The sequence below is a fragment of the Pituophis catenifer genome, unplaced genomic scaffold (assembly GCF_029215685.1).
Source record: "Pituophis catenifer annectens isolate HBS135680 unplaced genomic scaffold, rPitCat1.0.hap2 SCAF_5, whole genome shotgun sequence".
Lineage (NCBI taxonomy): Eukaryota > Metazoa > Chordata > Lepidosauria > Squamata > Colubridae > Pituophis > Pituophis catenifer.
The window spans coordinates 7,451,240-7,463,917 of record NW_027256885.1 but is presented as its reverse complement, the minus strand read 5'-3'; the positions used below and the strand labels follow the sequence as shown (position 1 = coordinate 7,463,917).

Sequence of the window (12,678 nt, the reverse complement as noted above, 5' to 3'; positions counted from 1 at the left end):
AAACGGGGAGGCGGGCGAGAGGCAATGGTGGCGGGGGCTTTGGTGCGCTCGGCTCAGCCGCCTGCCGGTGGAGCCCAGCGCCGGGCAGCCGGAGGAGAGGCTGGCCCTGCTGCCCAGGGTTCGGAGGGGCACAGCCAACCCCCTGCCCAGGGTCAGCCTGGCTCCTCCCTCTGGGGATTCAGAGAAGACCCCCCTCCTGCAGGCTCCCGGGAGAGGAACAGGCAGCTGAGGTGTGGGCAATGGATTGTGCCTGGGGCAGAAGGTGTCACCAAAGAAAAAGGGCATCCTGGGAGCACAGGGCAGCTGAAAGAGGGCACCTTCCTCCCCAGAGAGCTAGCAGGGGTGCATCCATGCCCCCACTCCAGCCCCAGCCCCACATAAAGAGTGGGGGGACGACTAAGCTGAGGGTTTTCTTTGACTGTGGTAGCTCAAGATGGGCCTCCGTATAAATCCTTACATTCCCCGGCGCCCGGCTCTCTTCTCCCATGGAGCGCGCCACTCACCCACGTTGGCCGTGCCACCAGGCATCGCAACCACTTCACTCCACTGGTCAGCGCTAGAGACCGAGTAGGACCGCTGGTGAATGCTGCTGCCTTCCGGCTTCAGGCTGAAGGCGCCCAGGTTGGTGCCGCTGCCCGACCGCTCTGAGTGCAGGGAGGTGCTGCTGGCCGAATGGGGGGGCACCTGGGAGGAAGTCGGAGAGACAGGCTAGCGGCTGGGCTGCTGTCCTTCCAGCCGCTCCCGGGAGACTGTGCTCGGCTTAGAAAGAGGCTTTTGGTCAGCGTCTCCTGGCAAAATTGATTTGATTGGATGTCGGCGGCTCGACCTTGGAGCCCTAGTGGAAAGCATGAATCGAGGCCAAACGGGTCCCACAGGGCAGCCATTCGAAGGGGGTTGGGGGGAAGCAAGACAAGACTGGGAAGGGCTGGATGGGGTAGCGGCAACAGGCAGCTGAGGGGCTCCAGCAGCCCTACAGCAGGGCACTCCCCACCTAGACAGGGATTGCCACAACAGAGAGCATCCAGCCCGACTGGGGTGGCGAGTGTTTGACTCCTTGAAAGCCAGGAGACGGCTGCCCCACACGGGCTGTGCACCTAAAATGCACATTGGCCCAGCTTTGCTCATGGGGGGGAGGGGGCAAATGCCAAACGCAGAGAGGGGAGCCCCGGCTTAAAAGGAGGACAACACCCCCCCTCCTCTCTTTCTCTTTCCCCCCTCGTTTAAGCCTGGCCTATTCAAGAAGACTCCTTCGAAAACCTCTGGCGGGCCAAGACCCCTGCCCCAATTGGCCTCCTGATAGGATCTGCCATGAGACAATCAAGCTTCTCCTTCTGCCGGGGGGTGAGGGGTGTTCATCCGCAAGGCTCTGAGGAGGGGCTGCCCCAGCCAAACTGCCCCAGCGGCAGAGACCTGCGAGAGACCCTTGCCGGCAAGTGTGTGTTTGTTGGGGGGGGGACCCCACTCCAGCCCTGCTCAGCTTCCCACACCCTCCTGGCCCTTAGCCTGCCTGGTTGCCAGGGATGCACCGACTTGCTCCGCTGGCCGCCGCCCCCCTCCAGGTTCAGCGCCGCAAAAACATGTGTAAAACCGTGACACCGACTCTGCCTCTAATTAGCCCTTAATTTACAAGACAGGCTCGGAAGGATAATTAGCCGGTGCTCGGCTCCGACTCCCCATCCGTGTCTCTCTCTCTCGCTCTCTCTCTCTCTCTCTCTCTCTGCCGTCCCTGCCAGCCCCACCAGACGCCCCGGACATGGAAGGAGAACCCTCTACTGCATTGGGTTGGCCGAGCTTCTCCTCCCTCCAAAATCAGGGTCCCCCGACTGCTGCCCTTCATTGCCTGAACGGCCCCCTCCACAGCAACCGGCTTCCATGCCAATTTTCGGTGCCGGGGAAGTGCCTCTCCAAAGCCACTTTCCAGGTGGGATCAAAAGGAACCCAATGTGGCCAGATTGGCAGGAGAAGGGACCCCTAACAAAACCTGGGGGTGATGGACCCGTGCCAGCTGAGAAAAGGGAGGGAAGGGGCTAGTGGGGGGGAGAAGGGGAGCAGGCTGGGGGAGGAGATCCAAGGTAGCCCCACCAGAGACCCCCTCAGAGTCGTGGGGCAAAGCACCCAGAGCAGTGAAAGTGGTAAAAGACAAGAGCCTGACATGTCCCTTTGGAGGGGAGGGAGAAGCCCCCCCCTCCTGCTTGTAGCCTTGGCCCTTTTAAGAGGGCAGCAGAAACAGCTCCATTGCCTAGGCCCCAATGGACCCGAAGAGGGCCCAGTTCCTCCATCTCCGGGTCCTCCAGAGGCCATCAAGAGGAACTGTCTGTCCGGACTCACTGCCGGAAGAGAGCAGGAAATTGGCACAAATCGGGGGCTTGGGGCCAAGCTGATGAGTGGGGCAGCACGAAGGAGGTACCCACCGAGGGTGAGCCTCGTTGCAATCCTTCCGTGGCCCCATGGCAGGCGAGAATGAGGCACCGAGGGGCCTCAGGCTGAGGAGAGGCACAGAAGGAGCCCCCAAGTGCTGCTGGTGCCTACCAGTGCTAGAATCCCCACGCTGGATGTTTGCCAGTTCCAAATGGGAATTGCGAAACATCTCCCAGGGGACTCTTGCAGAAGGTCGTGCTAGATGACCTCCAGGGTTAGGGTTAGGGCCCCCGGCAAGCCAAATAGCTGATGGCTTCGCAATGTGTTGCGCCAGGCGTGAGACCAGGTGGAGCCCTTTGGCCACAGGCCGGAGGCTCCTCCCTGCCAAGATGACGAGGGGCGGGGTCGTAAGAAGCCACAGACAGAAGCCCAGCCACCCCTCCAGCAGCCGCCTTGGGCATCGGCCAGTCCCATCTTCGGTCGGGGAACAGGGGGTGAGGGGCTGGGATGGACATTGGGGGAAGGGGGGGCTGCCAGTGGGAAGTGCCCCATAAATCAGGGGACCCTCAAGGACCCCGTGCTTAGCTGTGGCCACAGCCGAGAGAGCCACAGGGAGAGTCCTTTCAGCTGATGACGGCAGCCGCAGCTGCATGCCCCACACGGGGCAAAGAGCAGCCATCCAGCCGCCAAAGCAAAGCTTCCCCTGTCTCAGAAGATGGGGGGGGGCTACCCGGAGTGCTACCCGGAGGGGGAAGCTCAGCAGAGAGTGTGGCCTAGCAGCTAGGGGGGGGGCTGTTCGCGAGGGCCGGAACTCCCTCCCTTTCCTTCCCTGGGAATGGATGACAGGGAGCCCACCTGGAGGCTCCGAAGAAGGGGAGAGGCAGAAAGGACCCCAGCCCCTAGGACCAGCCTCCAACCTGACAGCAGAGCAGAGCAGAGGAAGGAAGGAAGGAGAGAGAGAGAGAGGAAGAGAGAGAAAGAAAGGGATATGATTAGTGGAAGAGGAAGGAAAGAGAGAGAGAAAGGCAGAGAGAGGAGTCTGATTAGTGGAAGAGGAAGAAAAGAGAAAGAAAGAAAGAAAGAAAGAAAGAAAGAAAGAAAGAAAGAAAGAAAGAAAGAAAGAAAGAAAGAAAGAAAGGAGAGAGAGAGAGAGAGGGAGGGAGGGAGGGAGGGAGGGAGGAAGAGAGAGAGAGAAAGAGAGAGAGAGACCCGGGTCCAAGCAAGCCATTGGGGACTGAGAAGAGCTGAAGGCTGCTAACCCAGAGAACCAAAGGAAAGAATGTTGGTTGGTTAGTTTTCGGTAAAGACGGTTTGTTGGACGCTGCCTTCTCTTTGCAAGGTTGAGTTTCTCTTATTTCTAAAAAGGCGAAGAGCTGAGGCCGCAGGGAAGGCCAGAGAGGACCCCCAAGCCACCCCGTCCAGGGCATGAGGAAGGAGGGAAGATGCGAGGGGGGAGGGGGTGATGTGGGGGCCAGTGAGCCCCGAGGGGAGGGTGTGCCTCGGTCTCCAGCTAGGTGGGGGATCTCATGCCTGGGGGGGGGCAAACCGCACCGTCCCTGGCTGGTTCGGCAGAGGGGGAGCATCTCCGGTTGCCCCATGGACCAGCAAAGCCCCCACTCTGAGAGGACGAGGTGGGGGGGTGTCCTCCCGAGCAACTCCCCCCGCCTCCGGAGGGCAGGCAGCTCCGTGTCCCCCCCCTCCCCAATTCCTGCCCTGCTTCAATGTCATCACCCCCGTCGTGCCGAGCCAAGGCGGCAGAGACCGGGGCAGCTTTTGCTTTGTTAATTCTCCCCTCATTACATTTGAAATTCCACAATCAGTGTGCACTGTAATTGTCGAATTTGATGCTAATGATTAATGAATTAAACATGGATCCATCAATTAGTCCTTGGAGAATAATTCTGCATAAAGCAGCAGATAATGTAATTACAGTAACAAAGATAATGAGATGTTAACATCCACGGAGCCCGACGTGACAAGATCACAGCAGGCAGGGCAAAGCCACCATGGGGGAGCCAAGCGCCCGCTTCTCTCTGCCCCTGCAGCACCAGGGAGGGTGGTTGGTCGAGGAGGGCACCGGCTCAGCCAGGGTGAAGGGCTGAGCTGGCCAGAGACCCCCCTGGGGAGGGGTGGAGAAGCCCTTCACATTCCCCCCCCCCGGCTGTGCCAGGGAGCCCACATCCCCAAACTGTGGATAGGGGTGAAGGCTTAGATGGGTGATGGGGTGAGAAGCTGAGACAGCCCATGGAAGGAGGACTGGCCTGCTCCCCCCCCCCCGGTCTCGCCCCCCCCCCCCCCCCGAGTGTCCCGTTGCCTGCAGGCGGAGGGTTTGTTGAATGCCTTTTGCCAGCAGCTGGCAAAAAGGCAGTTGACAGCCTAGCTGGCTGCTGCAGCTAAACCCCCACAGAGACAGTCCGGCACATGCCCTAAAGAACTCAGCCAGTGGAGACACAGGGAGGGGGGACCAGGGGAAGGTGGATGGGGAGGGGGTTCTATTGCAAGCAAAGCTTTGGAGGGGGAAGCCAGGGAGGGTGGGCTGGCCCCTGGAACCCAAGAGCTCCACGGTCACTCGGACCGGCCAGAGGCGTGGCCCCAGGTCTTGCCCTCCGCCCCAGAGAGGGTGCTTAGGGCCGGGGAAGGAACTCCCCCCTCCCCAAAAAAGCATCGGCTGCGTGCGCCTGCTTCTTCTTCTCCTTCTTCTTCCACAAACTTCCCAACTTCAGAGGGCTTCTCGGATGCTCAGCCGTAATGGGGCTTTAATGCTGGTGATTTGCATTTAATTAGACACGAAAACCCGTTAATAGAGCCGCTCATCTCCTCCTCCTCCTCCCTCACCCTTCCCTCCATTGCGCCTCCTGCCTTCCAGATCCCATTAGAGGAAGGCTGGGCTGTCGAAGCAGGAGGAGGAGGAGGAAGTGGTGGTGGTGGGCTTGTGGGGTGGAGAGCCCTGCCACCACTGTCCAGCCACCCAACCTGGCCAGGAGCCATCTCCTGCCAAACCCTGTCTTGAAGAGGGTCAAAGCTTTCCCTCCCGGTCCCCGCAGCCCTAGGCCCTTACTGGATCCGCTGGGGAAGGGCAGGGCGCTCCTCTCCTTGGCCAAACCGTTGGTCTTGGGGCTGGCACTGGGGGCAGAGGCAGCGGGGGCGGTGGTGGTGGCCGCCCGGGGGAGCCTCTTGCCGGGCACCTTTACCGTTGTCCTCAGCAAATCGATCTCCTTCCCGTGGACGTTCTGCATGTAGTCCTGGGGAGGGGGGCAGAGGGGGCAGGAGGGAAGACAGGTTGGATCCGCTCCACCTCATTTGCTTTCACCCACCCCCCTGCCCTGCTTCTGGCTCAGAGGCCTGGGAATATCTCCTTCCCCAGGCCCATAACCAAACGGGAAACTGGGAAAACCTATAGTTCCCCCTCAGCTGGCTTGGAGAGACCCTCATAGTCGGGGAAGGCCCCACCGCCAGACCCAGGGAGTTCTACTCCATCATCCTCCGCCTGCACCCCCCTAACCACGTCCTCCATCCTTCTTTCTCCTGAGTCTCCCTTCCAGGGAGCAGCAGAGAAGCTGCCCCTCCCTCCACAAGGACCTTCCGCAGTTCTCCCCTTCCATGCCAGGTGCGTCCCCCCGCACCCCGCTCGCCCAGCCCCACCGGGGAGGGTTTCCCTGCCTCAGCAGAAGCGTGGTTGTGGCTGGGCGCTCTGGCAAGGCCGCCCGCTGCCGTGCGCGGAGTGCCACCCCTGCCATCCAGCTCGGTCACCAACGTGCCGCATTTACTGCCGTGCCATAAAACAGCAATTTCTTCCCAAGCCTCCTCGCTAATTACACAGCCAGTTCTCTCATTTCATTTTATTACTGGAATTAACAACGAGTTCAAAGCGTGGAAAGCTATTAAGATGTGTGATTAAGCCACATTCAATTAGCTTCTACAAACAATTTAATTGATGTTGCAGATAGAATTAACAGAAGGTGATTGTGTGAATGGCTCCAGTGGCTGCAGAAGGGGAGGCGCTTCCTGGCACCGGGGCTGCCGCTGCCGCCGCCAATGCCTCTGCGTCTCCTCGGCAGGATGGAGGGCAGACGTGGCGCGGGGGGGGGGGGACCCCACGTCAGCAGGAAAAGACCTGCTCGGGGGGAGGTGTGGGTACCCCTCCCTCTTCGCCTCAGGTGCGGGAGGGGGCGGCAGTGCCAGGTTGCAGAGAATCTGGAACCGGCCGTGGTGCCATCCTGCCCTTTAGGGGCAGAGAGGAAAGTCCTTGGCACAGCCGGGGGCCAGGCATGGGAAAGTCCATCCTTCTCTGCCGCACGCACCTGGTCTGGGCACAAACTGTGATAGGCAGCATCGGCAAAGCCCTTAGCGAAGTGAGAAAGATGGGAACTCCCCGGTGACCAACATCCGGCAAGGCACAGCCTCCCTCAGCAAGTCCTCCCCCCAAAAAAAAACTCACATGGAGGCTGGGGTGGTAGGTGAGAACTCCGTTGTCACAGAGGGTCACATACTTCTTCTTCCACTCCTTGTTCAGGGACTTCCCGCTGCGTTTCAGGAGCACTCCCTGGGGATGAAGAGCACTGGACATCAACAGGACCTCAGCCGGGTCTCGCCTCCCCCGCCGGGCTCTCTTCTCCCAGCGGCCCCACACCAGCCCACCTTTGCCCCACAAGCGCTTGAGCTTTGTCGGAGGCAGCATCCCCCCAAACCAAAGCCCACTTCTGCTCTGGGGCACAGGAAACGGGGGCGCGCTCCCAAGAGATCCCCTCGGTCTTCCAGCAGGAGGCAGCTGTCCATTCCTGTCCCATCCAGCGCCCCAATCCTGGATCCAAGCCAAGGAGTTGCCACAGGACTGCAGCTCCGTGGGCTTCACCTTTCTTCTCACTGGTCAGTTGTGCCGAGGCAGCCCCCTCCCCAGGGCAGAGAAAGGCCGCTGCCAGAGGGACCCTGATGTTCAGCCCAGACACTTCACGGCATCCATGTAGAGATGCCCCCCACCCTGTTTCCTTTCACCCCCACCCTGCCTGCCAACAAGAGCTGGCCAAAGCGATGCCAGTGATCTGCCACCCCAGGACTGAGAGGGGTTCCGGAAAAGCAGTGAGAGGGTCAACCGAGTGAGCATCAAACAAATGCCAAACTTCTGCCTGATCTTCCCTGTGCCGCAAATCAAGATCCTGGGCCGTCCCCCATGCAGATGTTCCAACAGGATCAGATGCCCACCGGAAAACATGGCTGCAATGGAGTAGATGTGATGGCCTGCTTGGGGCTGCCAAGGAGACGGTCCCCCTGGGCTGGAAGGGGGGGCTCCTGGCAGCGCCTCCAAATGGGACCTCCCACTGAAGCGGCTGCCAAGGACCAGTACAGCTACAACACCCTCCCCTTCTCCAGCTGGTTGCTGGCCCGCAGACTGAGCTTGCAAGGGGCATGCCTAAAGCTCGCCCTTTGTCCCCCCACCCTCCCTGGAGAAGCAGCCAGAAGAGCTGCTGGCAGGGGCGCTCCAAATGCAGCCTGGGGGCCTTTCCCTCTTGTGCCCCAAAAGCAGCACGACAGCCTCTTCTGTCCTGAGCCCCCCACCTTGTGTGCAAAAGCCCCCTCCCCAAAGAAAGAATGGAGGGGGGCAGCTTGATCCAGGATGCAAGAGATTCCACAGACCAGGCCTTCTGGCTGGATGGGAAACCAACAACTTTGGGAGGGAGGAGGGGGCCAGGATGGGCGAGGGGTCTCTTCTGCAAGCCCCCCCTGTAAGGCTGAGCAATCCACCAGTTGCCCAGAGCTCCCTCCTCTCCTCCCTCCCTCGGCAGCACACCCTTGACCCTCCCTGGCAGAGCAGGGGGCTCCCCTCTTCTCCTCCACCCCCCCATGCCTGGCATTGGCGGGAGCAGCCCCCTCCCCACTGTGGAGGCGGCAGCGGCGGCAGCACCAGCGACAATATCCAGGGTAATGAAGCAGGAAGAGCCAATGGCCCCCCCAGGACCACTTTCCCCCACAAATCTCCCTTCCGCTCACTTTTCGCTAAGAATTTTAACACCAAACTTAATTGTAAAGCCGCGGATTGATTGGAAAATGCAAATGGCAATTTAAATGTAATCTAAGCTCCCAGCACGATCCCAGCTCCCTCCAAGGAGGAACCCCCAGCCCAGCCTGCACTAGAGTAGACACACGCCAACCTCCGCCCTTGGCAGGACAGGGCTGGAAGCGGCCAGGTGGTGGACCTCCCCCCCAGGGGCTTCCCCGCCACTTGCTGGCCCTCATGTGGGGTAGGGCACCATCCCTGTCCTGTAGCTGGAGACTCCTTTTTATACTGGGATGGTGGTCTTTGCCTAGAAGGGTGGGGGCCACAGAGACTGGACAGGGGGCCGGTCTGCAGAGCCAGAGGCCCCCTTTCCTGCAAGCTCAATTCACCATGAAGAAAGTGTTTTCCTCGCCCTGCCCCAAGACACCACCCAAACCAGGAAGGAAAGCCACAACGAATCCCCTGCTGCCTGCCGGGGGGGAAGGGGGAAGCAAGCCCCCTACCTCCCCTTTGTCCAGAGAGGCCCCAACCCTCCCCAGGCTGGAAACTGCCACCATCCCTGGGGGAAAGCAAAGGGGCCCCAACTGAGCAGCACCGGGGGGGGGGCAGGACTGAGCAGATGTGGTTCCTCCCCTTCGTCCCTGGGCAGAGGTTTACCCCCTCCCAACATTCATGAAGGCAAAGCAAAGCAGGATGGAGGGCCAGCGATGCCCCTGCCCACAGGGGCGCCCAGCGTGGGTTTTTCCAAGGGCACAGAAGAGGCACGCTGCACAACACACATGGGCACAGATGGTCAACGCAAACATGGCATGGAGAAACAGCAGGGCCCAACACGGAGACGTCTCTCCCCGCCCGGCCCTCCCTTTTCCCCGCCTCTGCTCTCCCACCCCCCCCCCCCCGCTGGCCCACCTGCCAAGCACTGGGCCTGCTGCGGGGCGCGATGCAGGAGGAGGGAGAGAAATGCCAACCTGCTTAATGGGAATGGCCCGCCCGCTGCCAATCGTGTCCGCCTTACTCTCAGGGGGCTTCCGCTCGATATCGGGACCTTTCCGAGACTGGAAGAGAAGGAGAGAGAGGTGAGCGTTAGCCCCCCCCGGGGAGAAGGCAGGGCTGGGGGGGCCGAGAAGCCAGGGCTTCCCCCCACCCCACCCACCCAGGCACCCTGGCAGCCCAGCTGACACACTCACGCACACACACCATCCACACAACACAAGGCCACAGGATGCAGTGGCAGACAAGAGCAGGATGGGATGGGAGCAGGAAAGCAGAGGCAGTGGCAGCAGCGGAGGAAAAGGCGCGGGGAGGGCAGAGGCGGCGGAAGCCAGAAAGAACAGCACCAGCCCTCCTCAGTCCAACCGTTTATTGGGTGAACACAACTGGCACCTTACAAAGTCTGTCGCAGATGTCATGTTACAAAAGAGCATCAACATGAAACAGCTGACTTTACACTGAGAACAGGCGGAGGACGGAGAGAGAGAAAGAGAGAAAGAGAGAACTTGAATTCATCACCATCATCTGAATAAATAAATGGATCAATAAATAAAGCCGGGAATGTACAGTCCGTTGAAGGCATTCGACACAGTAGAGAGGATTGCGAGAGTCACGGCACAGGGCGCAATTGATACATTCAGAACCACACGAATGGCAGCAGGAGCAGCTTCCTCCCTCGGCCGTCCATCATCCACGCAAGCCCTCCGTCCGTCTGTCCATCCCTCGAGGCAGCCGGCCACTAGCCCTGCCGCTCCGGAGGGGCCCTCCTGTCCCGACCGATGAGCTCAGAAGAAGGCTGAGCCACAGACGGCTGCTTTGCTCAGAAGAGGGAGAAAAGGAGGAGGAGGAAGAGGACACGTCCATGCAGGAGGGAAGAAGGAAGGAAAAAGGGAGACGGAGAGCGAGGAGCAGCGGGCGCGAACGGCAGCAAAGCGTCCCTTGGCCCCTCCATCTCCTGGCACATTCCGGTGGTCCCGTCCGTCTTCCGAGGTGCCACCGCCGCCACCAGGCGTTCCTCCACACGCCCACCAGTCCCGGGTTAAAGTGCAGCGCTCAGAGGCTTTATGGAGGGGGGGGAGGAGGGGAGAAAGGCTCCTGCGTGTCTCCGGGAGGAGGGGGACCCGAGCGAGCAAGCGGCAGGCAGGCGGGCGGGCAGGCAGCGGGCAGGGCAGGCCACTAATCTGAGATCACTCCCAGTGCCTGCCCCTGATCCGGCCCTGGAGAGCAACGAGAAGGGAGAGAATTGGTACTGAGCAGCCTGCGAGGAGAAAGCCAGGGGTGGGGGGGTGGGGGGTAGTCTTCTAATTTGGAAGGACTTGGAAAGGCCGTTTGGTGGATGAAAAGGTGGAAACATTGGCGCAGATCTGCAACATCGAGAGAATAGAGAGGTCGGCAGATTAGAACAGGGACGCGGCCCGACGGCCTGACGGTGGAGACCAAGCACACCGACAGACCACACCATCGGAAGCAAAGCTGGGGAGGGGTGGCAGCAGTGGTGGCAGCAGCAGCGAACAGCCAGCTGAGCAGCAGCAGAGAGCGAGCGTCTGGTTCCCCCTGCTGGCCAGAACCCCTGCCGCACTATTGTCCGGAGAAGAGGAAGCCGTGCAGGGGAAGGGCGGGGGGGGGGGGGGGGAGAGGAGGAGCCAGGAGGGGCAGAATCTGGGGGTAGGGGGAAGGGGGGAGAGGAAGCAGCTCAGCCTCTAGAAGCAGGGGGAGCCCCAAAACTGCTCCAAAGCCCCCTCCCCTTCAGGTCACGCTGCCCATTGGCCCAAGATGACAGCAATTGCGACCAGCCCAGAAGCTACGGGATAGCTGGCCCACATCTGGGCGTTCGGAGGCAGCCAGAGGACGTCCCGGAGAAGCATCAGGCAAGGCAGGGTGCCGACCACAAGCCATTCCAGGAGGGGGCCACACAGAACAGACCCCTCTTCCTCTCCCCACCAAGCAGAGCGAGCGCAGCAGAAGCAGGAGGCAGAGGGCACAGGTGGGGCAGAAGAGGGGAGGGAGCTGTGTGCAGGAAGGCACTCGTGCAAAGGAGGAAGCCATGAGGGCACAGCCAAAACAGAGCAGAGACTCAAAAGCAGCCATGTATGGGGGTGGTGGTGGTTGGAGGAAACGTTCACGCAGCAGCGGCCTCCAGGGCTGGCCAAGGGGAGTCAAATGGAGGCTGCCCCCTCCCAGCGCCAAAGGGACTCCCTTCCAACCACGGGGAGGGAAGGGCCCTGCCAGAGCCCTTGCTGTGCACTTCAACCATATGGGGGGGGTCTCCTCTCTGTGGGCCCAGACCATCCCTCCCCCCTGGGGCCTCCAGGGGGCGGTCTTTCTCTGCACGCAGAGCTGGCCAGCCAAGGTCCAAGCGTGGACGCAACCTTTGGATACTGAAAGGACCGTCCATCTCGTGCCTGGAGCGCCCAGTGGGTGGATTTTCTTCAAGGGGTTGTGAGATGGGGGGGGGGGCTTCCTACTGGATCTACTTTTCATACTCCCCCCACAAACGGGGGCATTTGGCCTCACTCCCTGCTACCAAAAAATCCATTTGTGGGTCCAGAACTCCAAGCCAGCCCTGTCAGGGTTGGGGTGGGGGGAAGATATCACTGATTGAGGGTCTTAAGGACTGGAAATCTTCCGGTCAGACCCTCTCTGCAAGGCTTCCCTCCCCACCACCACTTTCTTGCCTGGGGGGAGACGGATCCCGTTCCTGCTCATGGGGGAGGGCAGCAACCAGGTTGCCTGAGTCCCACAGAGTCCTTCTAACTCCCCGTACAGTCCCCACCCCGAAGCTGTACAGTTCAGGGGGTGGGCCTGGCCCATTCGAGCTCTGTGGCTAAGCCCAGCCCTTCGCGAGAGGAGAGCTGCTGAACTCGGGCACTGCCCCCTCCCTGCCTTCCCTCTCTCCTGGGCCAGCCTGCCTCCCCCCCCCCCCCCCCCCCCGGACTCACTGTGAAGATGTTGGACCGGCGTTTGGACTGCTTGCGGATGGGGGGTGGGGGTGTTGGAGGCCGCGATGGTCTCGATCCGCAGCTCCCGCTGGCTGATGCTGGGCGTGGAGGGCACCGAGGACGAGTAGTCGCTGAAGGCCCCACCCCCATTGGCAGCCTGAGCACAAGTGGGCAAGCCGTGAGCTGTGGGATCCCAGGCCGGCTGCCCAACCCTGGCCCTGTCTTTTGCCTAAGCAAAACATCTGCCCCCCACCCCGGCTAAAAACCCCTGTTCCTCTCCTCCCACTTCTGTCACCTGGCCTGGCCAGCCACTGTGCCCCCTCTTACTCAGGGTGGTGGAAGTGGGGACACCAACCGTAATCCTAATAGCCACCCCCAGGGCCCATGCTGCTCTCCCCG

General features: G+C 61.0%; 1 protein-coding gene across 1 annotated transcript in view; it reads right to left on the bottom strand.

The window, feature by feature from the left end:
* AGAP3 (ArfGAP with GTPase domain, ankyrin repeat and PH domain 3) overlaps nucleotides 1-12,678 on the bottom strand; it is a 48,840-nt gene that overhangs the window by 10,253 nt on the left and 25,909 nt on the right. The window contains 6 exon segments of the mRNA XM_070944371.1: nucleotides 504-680; nucleotides 5,414-5,600; nucleotides 6,797-6,901; nucleotides 9,319-9,405; nucleotides 12,280-12,321; nucleotides 12,323-12,436. Coding sequence (XP_070800472.1) covers nucleotides 504-680; nucleotides 5,414-5,600; nucleotides 6,797-6,901; nucleotides 9,319-9,405; nucleotides 12,280-12,321; nucleotides 12,323-12,436 — 712 coding nt within the window.